The 24,108-nt window shown below is 39.4% G+C and overlaps 1 protein-coding gene across 7 annotated transcripts in view; it reads right to left on the reverse strand.

Moving 5' to 3' along the window:
- The window catches only part of COL2A1 (collagen type II alpha 1 chain), a 90,610-nt gene that overhangs the window by 30,973 nt on the left and 35,529 nt on the right, over nucleotides 1–24,108 (reverse strand). For all 7 annotated transcript variants that reach the window (XM_087886701.1, XM_034419183.3, XM_087886700.1 and 4 more), the window contains 13 exons: nucleotides 20,916–21,014; nucleotides 19,091–19,135; nucleotides 18,496–18,594; nucleotides 16,358–16,411; nucleotides 11,993–12,100; nucleotides 9,323–9,376; nucleotides 7,776–7,874; nucleotides 5,928–5,981; nucleotides 4,688–4,786; nucleotides 3,470–3,523; nucleotides 1,951–2,004; nucleotides 925–978; nucleotides 175–228 (listed from right to left, as the gene is read on the reverse strand). In XM_087886701.1, coding sequence (XP_087742827.1) covers nucleotides 175–228; nucleotides 925–978; nucleotides 1,951–2,004; nucleotides 3,470–3,523; nucleotides 4,688–4,786; nucleotides 5,928–5,981; nucleotides 7,776–7,874; nucleotides 9,323–9,376; nucleotides 11,993–12,100; nucleotides 16,358–16,411; nucleotides 18,496–18,594; nucleotides 19,091–19,135; nucleotides 20,916–21,014 — 927 coding nt within the window. The remainder of the gene's footprint in view (nucleotides 1–174; nucleotides 229–924; nucleotides 979–1,950; nucleotides 2,005–3,469; nucleotides 3,524–4,687; nucleotides 4,787–5,927; nucleotides 5,982–7,775; nucleotides 7,875–9,322; nucleotides 9,377–11,992; nucleotides 12,101–16,357; nucleotides 16,412–18,495; nucleotides 18,595–19,090; nucleotides 19,136–20,915; nucleotides 21,015–24,108) is intronic.

Genomic DNA, 24,108 nt, shown 5'->3' on the forward strand with positions numbered 1-24,108 from the left:
ACTATTTAACTAGTGCGTTCTGAAAGATGTACAGTACATATACTATCCTCAAGCTCAATGGAAAATTCAATCTACTATTTTGAACCTATAGAAAAGACGTAGGAAAGAATGCATGTCGGACTGGTAAGTATCTATGTTGTATGTACTAAATGGGGATTGATATTTATTACTTACTTGGTCACCTGGTTTTCCACCTTCACCTGGAGGGCCTGCGGGGCCTGGAAGTCCCTGAAATCAAGAGGTTATTTTGGTATTAGAAAGTCTCACTTCATCCTCCTCGAGAAGTAACATCCTGTCCCAGCTAAGTGGAACCAGTGCAGGAAAGAGGATTTTTAGATCCAAAGGAACAATCATTAGTTTACCATCAAACATGAACTAGATTGGACAATAGTAGCCCCTTACCTAGATGATGGGACAACTATGGATACATTCCTGTTGTGGCTCTCAAACATCTGCAACAAAACTACATCTGCCTACCTGAGCGCCTCTGATTAATATATAACCCCAATTCAGCCTCATTCATTCATTCATTCTTTCTTTCTTCCAGAGTTTTTTTTTCCTGTGCAAACTGTGAGACAAATAGCCTTTGGGATATGCCAGGAATCCAGGAAAAGAGGTGATAGACAGACTAAATAAAAATAGTACTTTCCTTGTTGCCTTCCTAGTACCTGATAAAATTATGTTAGCAGGAAGTTATCGTCAACAAATGCAACCCTGAAAACATCTATACATCCTTGAGGAACAAATAAAACTCAATATTATAGACAGATTTCATGTGCTTTCAGCAGGAATTGGGTAGTCTTTTCCTTCTGCCTGTGTCTATTTATACTCCCCTGCACAAGCAGATTTACTTGCTATGACTGGGGGAGTGGGGGTGTCCTCCAGCATGGTAGTAAAGGCTTGGAATAGAATTTCTGTACTTACTTGGAATCCAGATGGTCCAGGGGCACCCTGTTCGCCTCTCTCTCCAACAGCCCCCTGCAAATATCATCATCATCATCATCATCATCATCATCATCATCATCATCATCAAAAAATAACAACAACAACACTGTGAGCCTAACAAGAAGTGGAGAGATATAACTCATGTAAGCAAAGAATCAGAGATTACCTAAAGATTATGTACAGTTATGTCTTATTAAATGGGTTCATACTCTCTTCCATAATGGACCACCCACCATCAATGTATCTACTAAACTATTGGAAATCCCTGAATTTCAATCTAGTTACATGTTCTTTGTGTAGCTATTGTGCTGAGCCCTCAGCAGTACAACGCCAAGTTCCATTACTCATTACTAATGAATTCTATGGTTCTGCTGTGATCATCACCATCTTCTCCCACAGCTTCATTTCCCACTTGGCTGCAAAATTCACATTCTATCCATAAGTTTGAGCTCTTCTTGTACTTTTCATAGCAAAACCACAGAATTCGCAAACATGAGTAATAGAAATGGACGTTCTACTGCGGAGGGCTCACCACCTGATGAATTATGGAGACTGGATTAAAATTCATCTGCATATTGAAAGAACATGGGCCACTCTCAGACTAATCTATCCCACAAGACTTTTGCAAGGATAAAGTGGAGTATGAAGAAAACAAGATGTGACCCTTTGAGATGTTTACAGAAAAAAAATAGCTATAAATGTAACAAAGAAATCATACAGAATACCCGCCCTGCAAATAAAAGAGAATGAATGAGAAACTAATATTGTACCCAACTAATTGACTCCAATGAAGGACAGTGACCTTTGCTTAAATAATCTGCTAAGTGATCACTTTCTGATCATAATAAGCCAAAAGGAAATCCTGCCAATCCTCATGAAGACTCAGTCTCCCCAAACTTAGGAAAAGATAGGATTTTGATTTTGCCTCCTTTCTGTAATACTTGTATCTAGGTAATGTGTAGATGGCATACTCCCCTCAAAAATAAAAAGAAAACAAATACTCACAGCAGGTCCTGGTGGTCCAGCTGCTCCTGTCTCACCATCTTTACCAGGAAGACCCTGAGAGAAAGCGGTGCAGACAAAAAGCCATCATTGATCACTGTCAATTCTCCTTCCATTACCCCAGAATAAAAACAGTTAACATTCCTTGCTCTGAGAAGAGGAGGAGGGGAAGGGGAAGGGGAAGGGGAAGGGGAAGATGAGAAGAAAAAGAAAAAGGAGAAGGAGAAGGAGAAGAAGAAGAGGAGGAGGAGGAGGAGGAGGAAGAGGGAGGAGGAGGAGGAGGAGGAGGAAGAAGAAGAAGAAGAAGAAGAAGAAGAAGAAGAAGAAGAAGAAGAAGAAGAAGAAGAAGAAGAAGAAGAAGAAGAAAAAGGAGAAGGAGAAGGAGAAGAAGAGGAGGAGGAGGAGGAGGAGGAGGAAGAGGGAGGAGGAGGAGGAAGAAGAAGAAGAAGAAGAAGAAGAAGAAGAAGAAGAAGAAGAAGAAGAAGAAGAAGAGGAGGAGGAGGAGGAGGAGGAGGAGGAGGAGGAGGAGGAGGAGGAGGAGGAGGAGGAGGAGGAGGAGGAGGAACGGAGGAGGAACGGGAACAGGAACAGGAACAAGAACAAGAACAAGAACAAGAACAAGAACAAGAACAAGAACAAGAACAAGAACAAGAACAAGAACAAGAACAAGAAGACCGTCCTTTGGGGATTTTTATACATATTTCTGGAATTTCTACATGCTGTACTTTTAATAATTCTCAAAGAGAAAAATGTTTGGTCAGACAAATATGTCAAGGTTTGTCAAAATGGAGTAAAATGTGTAACTTTTGGAAAAATCTAGGATTGTTCCTTCTTGCCCCTCCTTGCTGAAGGTAGCAGGCACTCCAGTGTGTACACCTAGCAATTATAGAAGCGTAGCACAGATGCACTTCAACACTGTACATGTGTGCATTGGCTGCTCTGTACATAAGTGAAATGTTCAAGGAAGGAAAGAGACATGCATCTATATTTTGAGGCTTCTAAAGCATATGCATAATTATTATGTGCATAAGTCTTCCAATAGTGCAACTCTGAACAAACAAAATTATTTTTCAAAATAGTTCAAGGTTCTGCATGCCTTTCCAGATAATTCTAGCAAACTAATGTTTCATTGTTAGAAATTGGGTTGATAAGCATCCTTGTGAATACATTTGCAGGAAACTTAAAAGAACAAAGAACAGTTTTACTTACATGGAGAAAAACGCAACACTGAGTTTATATAACTAGATTTAATGTGCTTCTGTGCCACAGCACTGATTTGTTTGCATAGTTGGTCGTGAGAATTACTTCCCAAAGCCTCTCATCACTGCATCTCAGTACTTAGGATCTCCGCTAACATCTGCCTTATACAGATGTGGAGTAAGAAGGCAAGAAGAGGATGGGCTCTTCTTTGAGATGATATGAGTTATTTTTTACTACAAGATGGTGCTGTGTTATTTAACTTTTTAGAGAAAGTATTTAAACAATTTTTAACGAGGGACAGAGGGACAGAGAATAAACTCACTCGTAGTCCAGGAGCACCAGGTAGTCCCTTCTCACCAGCTTTACCAGCTTCACCCTAAATAGAAAGATGAACAAAATAACTTATAAGCACATTTTACGAAAGATAAAAGATCCACCTGGAGACCCTCTACATCTCAAACTCTGTGTCCTCCTATCCTACCTTTTCTCCACTGATATAGTGTTTTATAGGACTACAGTAACTATTTGCCTTCATTTGTAATTACAGTAACTACTGTACCTGGGAGAAGAGGAAATGAGAAGAAACCAGGAGACATTTTTTTTATTTATAGGACTTAAGCATAGTTGGGAGAAAAAGGGGAAAAATATAAAATCAGGTAAACCATCTGATTATGGTTAAATAATTAATTCCTATTTCTGGTGATGTTGAATAAATATCTGGACCAAATAGTGCACTTTTTTGGGGAAATGTCTAATGGGGTAATAGTCTTTGTTATCTAACTAAGGAGTGATTATTTTCTGGTAATGTGAAATCCTTCATTTCTTTTTTGTAATGTTTTTATTGTTAAGAGAGAGAGAGAGAAAGAAAACACACAGTAAATGGAAAAGAGGGCTACACATTTATGTTATTAGGTATTTTTGTTCATTTATATTAAAATTCTGCTGATTGATAAGGAGAGCTGAAGGTTTAAACATGAGTTTATAGAAAACAGGGTGAAGTATGTAATGAAGAGTTATTTGGTTGTTGTTTAAGCAACAGTGGTGAGTTGTTAATGAACTAATTTTTGCGAGAAATTAAAAGAAACATAATTTTGATTTTGGGATTTGATAATTAAATTATATGGAATTATAAAAGTAATGTAGGCTATTGTTAATTTTAGAGTAAAATTTGGTTGTATTTCTTATCTATAGCTGTATCAAAGAAAGTCAGAAGCCATTCTTTTTTTCCCCCTTTCCTTTTTCCACACTTTTATCTTGTATTTGGTTGATTCTTTCCTTTCTACTTTCTTTCTTTTTTCTTGCTTGTTTACTTTTTATTCGTGCTTTCAAAATGTAACAAAATCGTATTTTTTAAAAAGGACTACGGTAACTACCCAAATTGGGGAGAGCAGAAAAAGTATGGGAAATAAGGAGAAATGTTGACTAAGTTGGAGAACTCAGGAGACCTTTCTGTTAGCTGCCCAAATGTTAGATCTGCTCCCTATTTCCCTTCAAACCTGCCTGGGCCCTGCTTCTAAGAGTCAAATACAGCTTCACTTACATTAGCACCTTTGGGGCCTGGGAAACCCATGACACCAGGCTGACCACGAGCACCTTGAGGACCAGGTGGGCCAGGCCGTCCATCTTCACCCGGAGTACCCTATAGAGAGGGAGAAAGGTATAGGCATCCACTGCTAAAACTGGTAAATGGCAAGCACTACAGACCTAGCTCCATAGAAATGTTAACTTGGCCTGGAAAAGAGGCTGTTTATTTTATTAACTGGTTTTAATAGGTCAGTGTAAAATTGGTCCCTATATATAATGATATTCATTCACTCTTCATGCTGATTGTTGTACAGTGATGGGATCAATTCCCCTATGAAAGTATTCAAAGAGTTATTGTAGTCTAGAGCAGGGGTCCCCAACCTATGGACCGCTGCCCACTAGTGGGCCGTGAGGGGTTTGTAACTGGGCCATGGAAACAGCAGGCGAGCGCATGCACATACTTACTTGAGCTCCATTTGTGTGAGAGGTAGACACAAATGCACACCGCTCACGTAAATGGAGCTGTGCACACACATACACACTTGCCAGTCACTTTTACAAACCATCCCTTCCCCCCGCCACCCCGCCAGTCCACAAAGCTGGAAACTTTGGGGAACTCTGGTCTAGAGGTAAAATTGTTGGATTATGGGCTAGGAAGTTGCAAATTTTAAGCCACCAGTATCTAAGGAATTATACTAGATACATTTTCTTAGCCCAACCTACACACAAATCTGCTTTTGTGGGGATCAAACAAATAATAGATCCCCTATAAGCTGACCTGGCAGCAAGGCAGAATACACACCTCACTAATCAGAATATTAAGAATAACAACAATTGATTCATCAAGCATTGAAACACATATTTTCATGTAAATATATATAGATTTCTGTTGCTACCCCTTTCTTCATCCATCACAATCACAACCAGGGTTCACGTACTACAGGCTATTGGCTTACTATATTGGCTTAAAGCCCCCAATATGGTTTATAAATCATGTCATATGACTTATTACGTTGTGGAAATATGGCTGTGTGTGGTTTAGTCAATAAACTATGTGTAAGCAAACAACGTCTTACTGTAGTATGTGATGCAGGTCACAGCTTTAAATCCAACTTCAGTATTTTAATTTTCCACACAAGTTAACGCAAAGGAAATGTTTGCAGTTCTGCCTCATTTTATCATCATATTCGTCTATCTTAACCATGTTCTCAAATATTCTGCATGCCACAAGAAGAAAAGTACAGAATTTCACTTACAGATGGGCCAACTTTGCCTTGAGCACCAGCATCCCCAGGGCGACCAGTGAGACCCTAGTAAGAAGAGGAAAAAAGTAAATTTATCTTAATTTAACTTAAGAAACTATCTTGTTTCGGACTTCTTCAAGTGTTGCCAAGAAAATTAATTCTGATGTTAATTTACCCAGTGCTTTCATCGTCTCAAGCCTTAGGAACAATAGCTGAAGCAATATGCCCAAGATAACTGGCTGAAAGATTGTAGAACCTGTTCTTTCTTTCCTTCTTTCTTTCTTTCTTTCTTTCTTTCTTTCTTTCTTTTTCTTTCTTTCTTTCTTTCTCCTTTCTTTCTCTTTCCATCCATCCATCCATTATCTATCTATCTATCTATCTATCTATCTATCTATCTATCTATCTATCTATCTATCTATCTATCGTCTATCTATCATCTATATCTATCTATCTATCTATCTATCTATCTATCTATCTATCTATCTATCTATCTATCTATCTATCATCTATCTATCTATCTATCTATCATCTATCTATCGTCTATCTATCTTCTATTTCTATCTATCTATCTATCTATCTATCTATCTATCGATCGATCGATCAATCGATCTATCATGCCACCCATCTCACTTTCCAAAGCAACTCTTGGCATCTTTGTCTAGCCAAAAGAGTATAGCATTTTAAGTGACAGATAAAAAGAAATCACAAATAAAAATGATCCTGTGTTACCACTGTAAATACAGATACAGCTGCAATTGCTACAGTCAAACCGCTCATAACTTTTTTCTGTCTGTTTCAAGCAGTCACTCATTCTAACTCACACCTGGCACTGAAAATGGGGCAGATCTACACATTTAAACTTGGTCCTTCCTGCAGAATTTTTCTGAGCCAAGATTGTTCAAACAGGGACTTTTATGGACACAAAACTTAATCTGGAAGCTCTGAGAATTATGGATGCCACAAAGCTGCCTTAGCATATTTGAGCTGCAAAAAATGGAAAATTAAAAAAAAATTCTGTATCCACTTGATGCCATCTAGTGGTTACTTACACTTCATATCTAAATTGCTCTACTACACTACAAGTATGTATAGGCTTCTCCTCTCCTCTAATTCTAATAATAATAACTTCAGATGGTAGTGAACATAACTGCAGTGTCCATCAACTGTAGCATGCAATGAAATAAAGCAAAGAAGAGGTATACAGGTTGACATGACGTTATTTCATTCTGAAGTTGCACCAGGCATTATATACCCTACTATATTTTTAATCAGATGCAAAATGCAAAACACCTCCACACTGCCTCTTACAGACAGCCCTCATTAAACAATAACTATTGAGTCTGGCAACTTAGTTGTTAAGTGAAGCAGTCACTAAGTGCAACTGTAACTATGCTTATAATTGATCTCACTTCAGCTTTTCTTTGCTTTACAGACCTGAGGAAAGTCATAAATGTGACGATTGGTTGCTAAACGAGGCAGGTGCTAAACAAGGAGTGTTTGCATAACCCCTTCCTTTAAAAAACAAAGCAAAAAAACTCAAAGCAAAAAGTACCCAATTCTTTAGAGATGCTTTAATCCATCTGTATAAACCCAACCTGGAGCCACAGCAGTGTGAATGCTTTTCATTTCTCTACACAAAAAGAATGTCTTCTACTACTTGACACCATCTGTGTTTCAGGTGTATTACTGCACATGTTTTATAAGCAGGCTTGATTCACTTATATAAATAGTACCAATACTAAGAAGACAGGCCTTCTCAGTGATATTCTTCCACAGTGATGCGGGAATCCCTAGGTTAATTGTTCTTCACCCTTTGGAGGGCACCACCTTTATATGGCTTATTCAATTCCACATTCTTACCCGGGCACCAGGCAGGCCAGGTTCTCCAGGTCGTCCAGGATCTCCAGGGCCACCTTTGGGTCCCCCAAGGCCAGGAGGGCCACGTTCTCCAGGAGCACCCTATTTAAAGAAGATTTAAGCAAGAAATACATTAGCCGAAGATTTTATGAAGGATACCAGGAAAATATAGTATTTGGCCCAATAATCTACCATCACTCTGGACATGCCTACATTATACAGGTAGTCCTTGAGTTATGGCCACAACTGAGCCCAAAATATTTGTTGCTAAATGAAACATTTCTTAAGTGATTTTACGACTTTTCTTGCCATAGTTGTTAAGTGAATCATTGCATTTTGTTAAGTTGGTAACATGGTTGTTAAGTGAATCTGGCTTCCCCCATTGACTTTGCTAGTCAAGAAGGTTGCAAAAGGGGATCATTTGGCCCCGGGACACGGCAACCGTCGTAAATATGAACCAGTTGCCAAGCATCTGAATTTTGACCACGTGGCCAAAGGGATGCTGCAGCAGTTGTCAGTGTGAAAAACAGTCAGACTCATAAGTCACTTTTTTCAGTGATGTTGTAACTTTGAATGGTCACTAAATGAACTGTTGTAAATCAAGGGCTAGCTGTATATATTAAAGAGGTTTAAAACTCATTTAATTATTCTGACATCCTAAAAAAAAAAATAGAAGGGGTGAGCAGAAGATAAACTAAGTTTGCAATATATCTGCATCCTAACCCTTAATGATTTACCTACATCTGTAGTGAAACAATTCCTCCTCAAGCTACATTACAAAAGACCGTAGTAACCACAAATGGATTTTATTCAGTCATTAGATTTCTCTCCTACCTTTTTTCCAGGAGCTCGACTTGGTATACCCAGCACTATCTCCTCCAATTCCCCCACCCCCACCCCCAAAGATAACAAAATAGTGAGATAGGATGGAAGTGACCAGCCCAAATTTACTCAATGAACTGACTCTAAGGATGAGCCTGGTCCTAAGTGTCTTATTCAATCCTACTTCAGTAGCTAAGCTACCACACCACACTCGTTCTCCCACAATGATTATGAAAGAACTTAGAACTTTATGAAAGAACTTTATGAAACAACAAAGGACAATGAAAGAAGTTAATTCTTTAGTTTATACTGAATTTGGGATTTCTTCTTTCTAAATGCGTGTCTTCTGCATCCGAATCCAATTGGTAAATTATGGATTTTGGAAGTAAAACTCCACAGGATTGCTCACCCCTATCCTAAACACTATACATCTATGAAAAGGATGAGGCAGTGAACTTTTCCAAAGAAAAATGTTTATCAATTGATTCTAAAGATATTTTATGGCATGTCCAAAATATGTGCATACTATGTTTTCTATGAAAGAATGCACGAGCTAGGAGACTTTTAAAGGAAACACAGAATGCCATTTTCATAATTCAGATTGCTATTTGTCAATAGGAATAGAAAGGAAAAAAAGTCAAAGAACACAAAGAAAAAAAAAACAGTACCATTTTTCTATTTTTAAAAAAATGTTATGAAAAGGCAGCAAGTTCTTTGGACTCACTCACTTTGGGCCCAGCTAATCCATCCTGACCTGGGAAACCACGATTTCCAGGGGAACCCTGAAAGCAAAAAATAATAATGTCAAAATCAAGGACAGAATCATCATTATCAAAGATTCAGCAGGAACTCTGGACCACTTCTTTTAGAACAAGGACACAGCAGAAGCAAGAACTCACAGTAGGCTATCATCCAGGGGTGGGTTCTAAATTTTTTTACCACCAGTTCTGTGGGCGTGGCTTATTTTGTGGGCATGGCTTGGTGGGGGGGGGTAATGTGACTGGGTGGGTGTGGCCAACTTTTTTTTTTTTACTTTTAAAAGCATTTTTTCTACAGCCTTAAGAGGTTGCAAAAAAAAAATGCTTTTAGAAGCCTCTGACGATCAGGCAACTCAGCTGGGATCGGCTGAAGAGGTTGTAGAAAAAATACTTTTAAAAGCCTCTGACAATCCCAGCTGAGCCGCGCGATCATCAGAGGCTTTTTTTTTTACTTTTAAAAGTATTTTTTCGGCCAAAGAGGTTGTAGAAAAAATGCTTTTAAAAGTAAAAAAAAAAAAAAAAAAAAAATGAGGTGGGTGGGGTAAGCGAGCGGTGACCGGGCTGGGGACCAGTTCGGGGGCATGGCCAGCCAATATTATTACCGATTCTCCGAACTACTAGAAATTTTTACTACTCATTCTTGCGAACCGGTGCAAACCGGGAGCAAGCCACCACTACTACCATCGCTGGGAAGTGCACTAATAATATAACTACTATACACAAGAAATATCTTGTTTCAGATCTAAATAATATAACCTGTTCTAGGGGAAGAGCTTTGATGCTCCTAGGACCATTTTAAATAGTACGGCACAGGGGTGAAACGCTACCAATTCAGACCGGTTTGGGCGAACCGTTAGCGATGGTGGCAGGTGGTTCAGAGAACCGGTAGCGATGGCAGCACGAGGCTCCGCCCACCCGCCCGGTTGTCGGTACTTCCTGGTTAAAACCTGTTTTTTACCCTCTGCATATGCGCAGAAGGGTTTGCGTATGTGCAGAGGGTCCGCGCAAGCATGTGACGCACACACACTTCCGAACCGGGCGGGAAGGTAAATAGATTTCATCCCTGGTAAGGCATCTCTATTCTTCTATTCCCAGATGTACATTCTTGGAATGCCAGTTTGGCATCTGCCCTTGTCATAAGAGCCAACTTATTTTCCAATAGAAAAAAGGTTTAAATTGGAAAACTCAGTACTCTTCAGAATGTGAGGCAGGCCATTTCTCCACTGGAAAGACGTTGGGCATTTTCCTCTTTCCAATCCCTGCATATCCCTACAGGTGCTATGAAGCAAAGGTTGAATTGACAACCATACTTCTCCCTTTGAATAGCCCAGGCAAAGCAAACAAGGATGGAAACAATAAAATTCTTCTCTCGCACTACTATGGCCCTAGATTTCTAGAAGAGAAATGGAAGTATAAGAGTGTGTGATGTGTGTGTATTCTATTGAAACATGGCCACTTAGAGCAAGTTACATTAACTATATTTCTATGAATGTAACAAGTAACAGCAACAAAGGGTTGTATATCTGGCCAAGACCTCTGACCAAATACAATTTTCTCTTAAATCTTCTGTGCCATAATGATCCAAACATTTTTTATACTTAAACACGAGTTCGCTCTACCGGGGCTATTGCGTTACAATCTTTAAAAGATCAAGAGGCTGCTATTTTGGGGTCCAGAATTCAATGGCCTCAAAAATTTATATGTCACTAACGTGACATTATCTTGTATTATCTACTGGGTGGGATGCCTTTTATTCGAACAGTTTCAATCAAAATGGCCATCAACTGTTAAGACACTACCTTAGGCAACTTCCAACCTAAGTTTAATTAATCCTTTGCTTGGAATTTACGGCATGGTGGAGAGCCATTGCCCCAGTTGGGAGAAGGGTTCAAGCAGGGAATAAGCTTAGATTTGCTACATAAACAGAAGAGGGCCAGATCTGAACCCCTGAATGCCTTTGAGCCTTATTTGGTCTTTCCCAGGCACAAGCTACTAGTCTGAAAATTATTCCTGTGAAATAGGCATAGAACAATAAAGTAGCTAGTTTAAACTCTACCCATATGGGTCTGGTTGTTCGCATGAGACACCACATGGCTTAGAGCATGGGTGTCACTCGATTTCATTGTGGGCCGCATCAGGGTTGTATTTGACCTGGGGGGGGTAGGCTAGGGGGTGTGGCCAGGGTGTGTGTGGCCAGCTTGATGTCACTTATCGAGGCTCCATTTTCAGCTGCGATGGCCTCCTGCAGCTCTCTGCTAGTGAAAACGGAGCTCAGGGAGGCTGTGTGTGGCCCGCCCAGACTCATTTTCGACCGTGATAGCCTCCTGCAGCCCTCTGCCAGTGAAAACTGAGCTTGGGGAGGCTATGCGTGGCCCACCTGGGCTCCGTTTTTGATTGTAACGGCCTCCTGCAACCCTCTGCCAGCAAAAATGGAGGTTGGGGAGACCGCGTGCAACCCACCTGGGCTCCATTTTCACTGGCAGAAGCACCATGGGCATAGGCACCATGGAAACTTTGCTGTTTTCAGGGCGGGCCTGTGGGCCAGATCTAAACGCCCCGTGGGCCACACGTTGAGTTTGACACCCCTGGCTTAGAAACATTCCACATAGAAGACTACTCCCTGCAAATGCTATCACTTACCCTCTCTCCGGGTGGTCCAGTTGGTCCTGCAGCTCCTGGCTCACCACGACCTCCTCTCTTCCCTTCTTCGCCGGCTGGGCCAGGGGCTCCTTGTGGTCCCCCAGGGCCCTGAGGATGAGAAACAGTAAAGAGGCTTAGTTACACCTTTCGTATTCCTTTATCTTTTATCCAATAATGTCAAAAACCTATCAACAGTCACAGTATTTTTAGAAAAACATTTGAACATCGCCCAGAATTTAGGTGATCTGGGAGATTTCATTATTATTTTCACTATTTCAAGTGCCATTTTCATTGGTACCAGGTGGATTAAAATTTTAAAATATTATGTACGGGCAGGACAAGAGTTGATTCCTTCCTTGTTCTAAATCATGGGCTAAAACCTTTGCTTGAGTGAAAAACTTTAGTAAAGACATCCAAAGGGTATTCTAAAGCAATGCTGCATAAGATTAAACAAAGGATTGGCAATAATTGTAATTTTTTTTTCAAAGCCTTAATAATGGTGATAGCCATCACCAACCTTCTGATATTATGTTTGAAAGAGGAGTTATTAGGTGGGTAGAAATTACTCAACCTTCTGATCCCTAAATATCAAAGCTAAGGGATGAATGATATGTGTTGTGGTGTGTGTGTGTGTGTGTGTGTGTGTGTGTGTGTGTGTGTGTCTGTACATATTGTAGCAAGGCAGCCTACATTAGAATGAGAAAATGGAAAGAGCTACTTTATTCTCACAAAACTTGTGGCTCTGAATTTCTCTAGTTATCTGATGGGGATAAATATTTCTAGAAACATAAATGCTCTGAGCCCTTCATCTTACACTCACCCTATTTATTCATCTAAATAAAACTTGCATCATAACTTTATCATAAATACCAATGATTTCTTTCCTAGAAACTGGTACTCTTGAAAGTTCTCATCATATTTTACCATTTCTCACTGTTCAGATGGCAGTATACACATGGAACACAGTATTAACACTGATGCTTTTAAATTAGAAGACACATTTTTAATTTAGACAGAAATTAAGTTCCATCCTTTGGAAGTAGTTAGGTGAAAAAGCAATGCTATCTAAAATGAACAAAGGACATATAAATATGGTTCAGTATAATCTGGGAAACCCAGACAATTCCTTAACTCGCTGGAATACCAAAACTGCATTTTATCTATGAAGGCTGATAAGCTACATAATAAACATTTTATATAAATGGCACTAAAGAACTTCACAGGGCAAGCCCACCCCTGCAATGGGTCATTTATATATCCATCCACCTTCAGCGTCAAAAATAAAAAGCAGAGTTCAATGCAATACCATGGTTTTCCCCATGCACCTAAAAGAGATTTTATAACAACAACAAAAAAAAAGCTAGGCTTTATTTCTGTCTTTAAAAAATGACAGAAAAAGTGGTAAAGGAAAGGGAAAGCCTTGTAGGCCAAAGTACAGTCCAGTTAATAGAGCTCCATGATGTTATAATTCAAGCTATTTTGGTATATTCCCATGCCAGTGACATGAGATAGAGAAATGCTATCTCAAGGCAATAAAAGTTACTTCACACATATACACTCACAGACATATACACACACATACAGTGTGTGTGTATGTGAGTGTGTGGCTGTGTATCCTTTAATTATTTTTATAATCAACTCAAGGTGGCGAATATATCTAGTACTCCATCTTCCTTCTATTTTCCTCACAACAGCAACTCTGAGGGGTGAGTGGGCCTGAGAGTGAATGACTGGCCCAAAGTCACCCAGCCAGCTTTCATAGCTAAGACGGAACTAGAATTCACAGTCTCCTGTTTTCTAGCCTGTTGCCTTAACTATTAGACCTGTGTTCTCAGAGGAAGGGAGTTCGGGTTCACCTAATCTACCAGTTCCCACATAGTGACCTGATTAAGAAACAAAGTGCAGAAATGCTAGACTTGCAGGAGGTTAGGGGTTTCCAAACAGCTGAGGGTGTTTTGTTGTTGTTGTTGTTTTTGGAAGGGGTGGGAAGATTTTGAGGGTTTTCTATTCATTTATTTGTATCTTTTAAACAATACACTTCTTCGTCCATAGTTTCACCTCAGAATACCTCTGAGATTTTATTAAAAAACAAAGGAGGTGACACATGCATAGAAAAACATGATGCACTGGAGAAAAATGCTAGCAATTTTCTTGTATGTTTGCTGAGGGATGAAAGGGATGCTTTTTTAAGCAACTGATTAGGTGACACCTTAGGAGGCAGGATAAGATCTGTGGGCCAGTTGTAAAGATGGAAATAAGTACATAGTGCCAGTTTGTCACTTCTCTTAGCTCAGCTATTGGTCAAAGGATTCCTACTTTGCTGCTGTTTGTGTGGGAACTCTAGACTTGCAAAGATGTACCTGTGATTGGGCCTAAAGCAACTTAATTCTCAACATATTTTCAAATATCCAGACATCCTGGATCCATCCTGTGTTTAAACTATACAGGTCATCTTTGTTTAATGACCACAATTGGGTCTGGCAACCTGGTCATTAAGTGAAGAGATAAGTGAAACCGCAACTGTGCTTTGCTTTACAGACCTACAAAAGTTGTAAATTCAAGGATTGGTCGCAAAGTTCATCACTGTCATAACTGCAAAGAGACAGTAGTAAATGAGGACTACCTGATTAAGAAGATTGAAAACCAGAAAGACTATTCATCTGGAAAGATTCAGATACACAGGAATCCCTGAGGATTTTACTCCGCTAGTCATTGCCAGCTATGGGGGTGGGGGTGGGGGTGTTGATATCCGTTTCAAGGCCATTGAGCCAGCACTTTCCAAAGACTTTTCTGTGGCCATGTGACCAGCATTACGACATGGAATACTGTTACCTTCCCATCAAAGTGGTACCTATTTATCTACTTGCATTTGTATGGTTTCGATTTGCTAGGTTGGCAGGAGCTGGGGGTGAGGACAGGAGTTCACATCGTCACATGGAGCTCAGGTCTTGAACCTGGGCTGCTGGTTTTCCAGCTGATAAGCCCAGTGTCTTAACCACTGAGCCACCGCGCCACCCTCAGATACACAGGAAGGACCTATATTGAAACCAGATAGTGAGCAAATGGGAAAAGAAGAATGGGAAGCACACGAAATATCCTTGTAGGAGTCAGATGCATGGCCAATACTGTTAGTGCTTTCCTAGAACAAGGTTCTTTTTCAGTTCTGCTACTAAACAAACTTTTTATATGCCGTAAGCAAGGAATTTTACAAGGGTTCCAAATGGTGATCTTTATAAGCAGCCTCAGACCTTTTTAATTGGAAATTAAACTGAGTATATAAAACAACTGAACCTGGGACCTTGTGTGTGCAGCACCTCTCTCCTATCAAAGCTTTAGATTCCTATTGGCATCCAGCTTTTAAAGGAACAAATTATTCTTTTCATTCAGGCACTCATTCGATAGCTATCAAACCCAGGCTGTGAAAATCTGGATGACCAGTAGATGATAGCAAACATCTCGCTACCTCTTTGCTCCCATGTAGTGGCTGCTTAGATTTCTGTAGCGCAGTTCTAGCAGCCCAAAGTATTTTTAGCAATAAAAAGGCATAAATTGGTTCCAATCTACTTGTTAGGAATACATTGGTGGAGTGGAGTGGAGAAAATGGGATTGCAGTCACCTATGTTGAATGTAACATTTCTTTTGTCCAGATGAAAAATCTAACAACTATAAATCTAAACTGCACAATTAATTCCAGATTTTGTAGAAGATTTCAATTGTACATTTGGTCCTAATTGAGCTTATTTGATTTGATAGTGGTGTAGGGTTTCCTGCCTAAGCAGGGGGTTGGACTAGAAGACCTCCAAAGTCCCTTCCAACTCTGTTATTCTGTTCTGTTCTGATTTTCTCTACACAGGGACTGTGAAAACAACACATCCTTATATAAAAATCTAGCAAGCTCAGAGAAAATATAGACATTAATTTTTATGAACTTCAGGCTACCTGTTCACGAAAGCCCCTTATAACAGAAAAAATAGGGAAGAAATGTATTGAACGCTTCTCAAACTTTTGGATTTGAAAAATAATAATAATGCAATTACAGTTGCAAGTGCATCATCAGGGAAGAAAATAAACTTTCCCCAAATACTGTTCGGAGCCTGAATTCCCAATGACTTATGATATGCCTTTTCTGAACATAGTAGTATTGTAATTATCAGAAGAGTTGTAGTAATATCTGCATGTTAAACAATGAAATTAACCCCCTCTCCATGGTTGCCCTTCAACCATGAGAGGGGGATTACAACCCTCAGAATTCCCTAGCCAGATCAGAGGACTCCTGTAGAAACAAAACTTTAACAAAGAATGTAAAAAAAGAGAGCATACATTTAAGTCTAGCGTAAAATGACATGCACATGATCAATTACTTACAGGTTCACCCTTGGGGCCTTGTTCACCTTTGAAGCCTGCAATTCCAGGCTCTCCCTATAGAGATAGAAAGAAAAATGTTAAGAGAATACAACAACATCTGTATCACTTTAGGCTACCTACTGATCAAACCAGCAAAACCTTTAAAGCAGAATCAGATGCAAGGGACGCTTTAACAATAAAGAAAGTGCTCAGTCCTTAGATGAAAGGGCAAGAACCGGAGGCAAAGAGGCAAGGAAAACATTAGAGTATGGAAGAAAAGCTAGAATTTTCTACTATAGAAGAAGCAGACTTTGGACAGAGAATCGTAATTCTTATAGAGAACTGGGAGGAATAGGATCTTCCTTCAGCAACAATGGGGAGAATTTCCCTGAAAATACCCCCTTTAGGTCCACAAAAAAAAAAAAAAACCCTGCAAATTTTCCACAGGCATTATCTGCTGACAGGAAGTTTTCAAATGATTTGTTCCAAAGATGAGTAAAAGCCTATTTTGAACCAATTTGACTTTCCTTATCTTCTGCTACATTTTTTAAATAGGAAAGTTTTTTTTAAAAAAAATATTGCTATGGCTAAAGAGTCCAGCAAAGCTCAAGTGGTCGAAGTGACCCACAAAGTCTTGCTCGTGGCAGACGACTGCTCTGAAATAGGGCTGTGAGTACTTTAAATAAAAAAAAAATCAGAAGTGCTTCAGAACTTGCATGAATGGAAACTTAACATCTCTTGGCAATTTTTCTTTTTCTTGGGCTCATGTGGAAGGCTGAAAAGTCTTTGAGGAAGAGCAGAAGGTTGCTGTGCTTGCATGTCTTCTGAATCAGTTTCAAACCATGGTTTTGTAACAGCACCTGTTCAGTTCAGCCTATAACTCACTGTTACTTAAATAGGCTTCATTTCCCTATTTGGATATAATACACCCCAGTAATTATTTTTAATAGTACTTTTTATGAATTTTCCAGGGTATGCCTGCAATCTTTTACAGCAGGAGTGTCAAACTTTCACAGCGTTGTCACATGACGTATCAGGATTTCCCCCCCCCCCACTTTTGCTAAATTGGGCGGGCCAGCACGTGATGCATCCGGCCCGCGGGCTGCAAGTTTGACGTCCCTGTTTTAAAGCTGCTTAAGTCCATCATGATGTTGGATATTTGCATGAACTTCATGATTCTTCAGTAAAGAGGCTGTTTTAGATATAAGGTGCATGTCTAGAAGATCAATAATTTCACATTGGAGAATTCTTCAGTAACATGTGGGTTTCCATTCAGGTCCCCAAAGCTTATCGTTTTTTATTAGTTTATAAAAGCATAGACTTGTATTTCTTATCACATTTAATTAACTAGCAATGCCATCCCAAGCGAGTTAACTTGGAAGTAAGTCGGTCGTTGAGCGCAAGAAGATTTCCTCTTTACTATGTATGTTTAGCATTGAATTTTCCAGCTGTCATCTTCCCAAAATGTAAATCACGTAGAGTGAGAATTAATTACATTTTCTGCAGTCTCCTTGTGCTCTTTTAGAAATACTTCATATTGTCACACATTTTTTGGCACTACAATACTAGATCACTGAAGCAAAGCAATCTTCTGTTCTCTATCTGATGGCCACATGCCCAGCCCAAGTGAAAAATCCCTCTGCTCCCCCAAATTCTCCATTAATTGCAGAGATCCAGAGGATTAAGCGAAATCTCTCTCTCTCTCTCTCTCTCTCCTCCCTCCCTCTCCTTTGCTAAGGATAGCAAAAAAATCAATCATAATGCCTTCCAGGTTTTGGAGAAACTCAAACATATTTCTCACCACTTTCAAATGCCCCTGAAACAATCAAATAAGGAAAAATTGCACTCCCTTCTTTTAAGTCCACATATAGAACTTTATGGAAATAATAGACCAGTGGCAACAATTATAATAGTGACTGTAGGCAGGCAAACTTGATGAAAAGGTGGACATTGTTCTTTAACCATCCATGGCCAAATCCCAGTTAAGATCAGTATGAGAAGAAGCCATCCAGAAACAGGCACAGAATGAAGCACCCGTGATATGAATCACCCAGAATGAAGGCATCTCAGAACAGATGCAAGAGGCAGGATCTTGAGCAATCAATCTGGACCACCAGGCACATCACAAGTTTCACGGTATCCCTATATGTGTTTCTTACCGCCTGACCTTTGGGACCCAAAGGTCCTGTTGCACCTTGTGGCCCAGGGGGTCCACGTGGGCCAGGAAAACCAGGAGCACCAGCAATGCCAGGACCACCCTGTTAATCGAATCAAGAAGCCCAGAGTTAGGAATGAGAAATGCAGGTGGATTGAGACACAGCAAGCTATTCAGAAAGACCACTGCTAATGTTCAGAATTTCAATAGGTAGCTTAGGCCAGAAATTCTGTGAATGTTCCTCAAGTCTTCCAAAGTCTCCAATTAGCTCTGCCTTTATATCCATCTAATGTGCTACTCAGTGGTAGGATTCAATTTTTTTTTACTACCGGTTCTGTGGGCGTGGCTTGGTGGGCATGGCTTGGTGTGTGTGGCAGGGGAAGGATACTGTAAAATCTCCATTCCCTCCCCATCCAGGGGAAGGTTACTGCAAAATCCCCATTTCCTCCCAATCAGCTGGGATTCAGGAAACAGAGAATAGATGGGGGCGGGGCCAGTCAGAATTTTTACTACCGGTTCTCCGAACTACTCAAAATTTCCACTACTGGTTCTCCAGATCTGGTCAGAACCTGCTGAATACCACCTCTGGTGTTACTTACTGCTGATCCTTTGGCACCAGGGATTCCGTCATTTCCAGGGTTGCCCTAAAATCAAGAAGAAATCTGTGAACAAAATACCTTCAGAGATTTTTAAGAACACAATTTGCTTAATTTTATTAAATTGCAAAGCTATTGGTAAACTATTATTTTTCTTAAGTCAAGTTATAAAAGGTCATTATAAAATATAAAGTGTAGTAATGTGTTAAACATGTTAATTATTCCTAATATGCAATTTAATTGAAACCAACAAAATTATCTTATACGTATCTTTTGATTAGAATATGTTTGATTACTATTGTAGGAGAGCAATGGCTCTTACACTAATGAACTATAAACAGGTGGCTTAAACCACAAAATTGGTCACAACTGTATTTTTTTTCCTTCCCAGGTTATTCACAGCCATACTGTTAAATGAAGGACATTGTATCAAATTAGAGTCCCCCCCCACCATAACTAATAGTCTGATAAAGGAGAAGAAACCCAAAACAGCAATGGATAGAAAAGTTCTGATTTTGAAATATGTCAAAGTAATTTGGAGTAAACAATATCAAATAGACAGATATTTAATTTGCAATTACAGCTTAACTTGCCATTATGGTTTTATAAAACAAATTAGAATTTGTTTCCAAAGTTCCTAAAACCTCAGTCCCTGCAAAGATTCAAGGAGTTTCTAATATGAAAAGAGTGAACTTGTCAGTTCTTATCTTGAATTCTTCAAAATTTCAAATTTCAAAATTCTTGCCAATACTATGATTTGTATCTCATTAAGAGACAAACAAATCCTCTCATTTGTAGGCATGTTTTATTTTATTATAATCAGATCAACGTGGGCAAGTGAAGATGATAATGTGCAAATGTGTACATAACTGTGGCTTTTGTACAAAACTTTGCAGGTAAATGTTAGCAGAAACTTGATGGAATACATCGCACAGTCTCTGCATACTACATTTGGCTTTGAAGGACCAGATTAAAAAACAAAACAAAACAAGGCACCATTCCAGCATTAAAATGTTGTGCACATGCTGCTGGTGGCTTATGAATTTAGAATTCAGAATCGTTAGCCATTTAAATGGTAGAACAAATTTCTGGATACATACAGTAAACCTGAGTTTTAGCAGATTAATAGAAACAAAGAAAGGTCTGTTAAATCCAAACACGAAATGTTTGTTAGATCCAAAAGAAATTTTAGATGTGTATCTTGTATACATTTTATGTAAGCTTAACATGGGAGTAGGATTTTATGCATATGTATTTTGCACATTTTATAAATTCCGCACAAATGTAAAATGACAGGTAAGACTTTACACATGCCTAAAGCTATACAGTGCATGGACAGATTTTTTTCATGTTGTATCCAAAGTCCACTAAACTAAGGTCCATAAAAAGTGGGAGCATTTGCCAATTACAAACCAGGGTAATTTCTCCCATAAACTATGTCTGAGTCTATATGCATGCTCATTCACATACACCTTATGATTCTTGATGAATATATTTTATTTTTTCTTTATGTACACTGAGAGCATATGCACCAAAGACAAATTCCTTGTGTGTCCAATCACACTTGGCCAATAAAAATTCTATTCTATTCTATTCTAACAGCAGCAAGAACGGCCATTATTCCCAATCATCAGGTGATGTCTAATCAAGCAGAAAGCAAGATAAAAAAATGTACATTGTGGTCTCCTCCCTGCTTACATAGAAAACGGCCAAGGATTGTATGCAACTCATTGGTGGTAGATTGCCTATGTGTGAACTACTGTAAACCATCTTCACATCATCTAAAGATTCTGGATCTTGAACGTATTTTAAGAACTAGAGTACTTACTGGAGGTCCTGCAGGTCCTGGAGAACCAGGGGATCCAGATTCACCTCTAGAGCCTTGGGCACCCTCAGGGCCACGAGCACCAGTGGGACCAGCTTCACCCTGAATAGATATAAAGAAAGGGACATGAATTACTAACAAAAAACAAAAAACCCAACCAAACAGCAAAGATATCCATAAAGAGAAGGATGCAAAAAGGGCAGACCATGGAATTCATATGTCCCACCACCATTCCTATTTTGCCACTCAGAACTTCTCAATGTGGTTGAAGAGGCAAATATTTGAGGTTCTTTTCACTGGGTGGTTGAGATGAGTTTAAGAGGCAGAATGACTGCCTTAAGGGTCCTATGGAGATTCTTAGTCATCCAGGTTGTCTCAATTCAAGAACTGATGAAACTTCTTGGATGAGAAGAGAAACGTCTTCAAGGAAAAGCAAAGGAAGTCCAGTTGCCTTTTGAAAAAAGCACCTTTGGGACTGCCTTAAGTCTTGCAAATGTTTAAGGCACTTCTTAAAGCGCCTAAAAACTCCCTCCTATGGGCAATGGACTCACCCACCATTAGAGTGTAATACTCCATGTGGCCTGCATAGTCCAATAGAACTGATAGGCCCTGGAACTGATGGAGGTTACACACTTCCTGCAGCTGGACAATCAAAGGCTTTCCTGGGTCACACTACTAATAAGAATTTAAATATCATCAGGGGAAAAAAACTACTAGATTCTTTGTGACCTGTACGAATAATCAGGCTGTATTTTATAAGAAGAGCTTGGTGATTGCAACTTTGGGCCAATAGTTTTCCTTTCTATTTTCCCCTATTTTCAGAACTTACATGGTTGCATTGTTCTTTAAAAGAGACCACACTCAGATCTCACATTTCCTCTGTAAAGTGGTATAAAGCTGTGATGAAATGGTCTAAAGCTGGGACGCAAATTTGGATACGCTGATGATTTGACCATAGCAGTACAAGAAAAACTCATGGAAGTGACAGACAGCCTCCTCTCTGAAGATCTTAAAACCTTGGGGAAATTATTCACTCCTAGCACCAATGAAACGGTAACTACATGCTTCCACCTAACAAAAAGCTAGCACATGAAGCCCTGAAGGTCTACTGAAACAACAATTTACTCCCCTATAATCCCATCCACAAGTACTTTTGAGTAACATTGAACTGGACTCTCCCCTATAAGATACATTTAGTGGATATAGTGGCAAAAATCAATACAAGAACAACACACTCCAAAAATTATATGGAACTAAATGGGGAGCTTCAGTTGCCAGGTCATCAGCATTAGGGTTGGTCTACTCCACAGAATACTGTGCCTCTGTATGGCTTAACAGCTGTAAAACTAATAAACTGGACATCAGACTCAACGACACCATGAGGATTATAAGCAGATGTATTAAAATCATCCCAACTTGCTGGCTTCTTTGAAATGCTTGAAAGGTCTTCAAAAGAAAAAAAATAAGAAAGTCCAGTTGCCTCCTGAAAAAGCACCTTTGGGACAACCATGACCTGGATGTCTGAGAATCTCTACAAACTTTTTGCTGGCTTCCTGTTGTGAGCCATATAGCACTGCCAGCTTTATGAAGACAAGATGCACTAAGTGAGAAAATCAAGAAAAATTATGAACAACTCACTCCTACTGGTACATGCCGATCTTCCTCATTTATTAGCAGGAAAACTCAAATCCCGGAAGCCCCCACTGGCACTTGCTCAACATCTGCTCAACAACTTGATTTTGTTGGTGCATAAGCGCACCAACGTGCCTACCGTCCCTGTCCTACTGTCCCCATTTATTCGTATCCATTTCATATATTCATAATAATGTTTATACTTATATCTGTTATCTTACACATGCTTGACAAATAAATAAATAAATAAAAATAAAAAAATAATAAAAAAAAACTTTAACATTGATTTCCAAAGGAAAGCCAAATGGGTCACTGAACACCCAGACATAGGTAGAGAAATAAATGACTCCACAAAAAAGGTGCCAAGCTTTTAACTATCACGTCAGCAATGGACAATCCTGAATAGGATTTGCACCTCATGCAGTGTCTGCCGGTGTCTCTCTGTATAAAGGGGGTATCCTCCCTTCAGTGTGACTGTGGGGTCTATGTCAAACTATAGATCACATCATGACCAGCTGGGTTTTTTTTAATATTAATGATGCTGTGCTTCAGTGGTTTAATGGCCAATACATTGGTATTTGAACCCAGATCTTTTTAACATTTATATTTATTGTGCTTTACTAATTTAAGTGAAATATTTATATTGCTAGTATGATATGCCATATGCTAAATAAATAAATAAGCTGTGATGCTCCCAATGTGAAATATTTCTTTATTTAAAATAAATTAAATAAACTAAGCAATCATAATAGATTACCATGGTTTCTGGACAATGATCTCTGATATTTTGACCAAGGAAAGGAATTCTAAAACAAGCCTCGGATAAGAGGCAGGCTGGGATGGGGGGAAAAAGACCCTGATTTTTTTTTTTTTTTTTTTTTTTAGTAACTTGGACAATTAAAATCTTACTCTTTAAATTGCAAAATCCCAAATTGCGAAACTTGTTTTTTGGTTTTGTCCACTTCTTTCCCACTCTCCTTTTCAGATTAGATCAATTCATAAAGAGTTCTGGAGAATCTGAAAGCTTACACACTCTCGTGTTATTTCGTACCAAGTTTTTAGGCTTTTCTGTTCTTGCTCTTCTCCCCATTCCCAAAGAAAGCACCATCCCTAAAATGCAAAATGCTAATATTCCTCTCCCCTCGTTCACCCCATCTTATTATCTCTGATGTTCCCTTCAGAAGGATTCTTTTCTTCATCTTTTGTAACAAGGGCACTTTGTTAATGAAGAAGACCCATTGTTAGTTCTTGTGGGATACTGCACAAGGGGCCTCATTTCCTACCATCTCCAGCTCCCCTCACACATATACACATGGCCCCTTCACTGTCTAGTAACCCTAGAAACTAGTCCACTAGCAGATTAGCACATTAAAATCAGAAACCACGTGGTTTTCGGAGTTCCCAGGGGAAGGCCATTCTCTCCGGCTGTCTCTGTGTTTTTCCTTGCCCTAATGAGCCTTACAATAAGGAAATCTGTGAAGCTGAGCCAAGGCCCATAACATTATGATAGGTCTCCTGGGGAGGGGGGGGTTGATTCTGTGATTGCCTTGCCCCTTTAGCAAAA

Source organism: Pantherophis guttatus, chromosome 2 (assembly GCF_059756535.1).
Source record: "Pantherophis guttatus breed Tessera chromosome 2, ASM5975653v1, whole genome shotgun sequence".
Classification (NCBI taxonomy): domain Eukaryota; kingdom Metazoa; phylum Chordata; class Lepidosauria; order Squamata; family Colubridae; genus Pantherophis; species Pantherophis guttatus.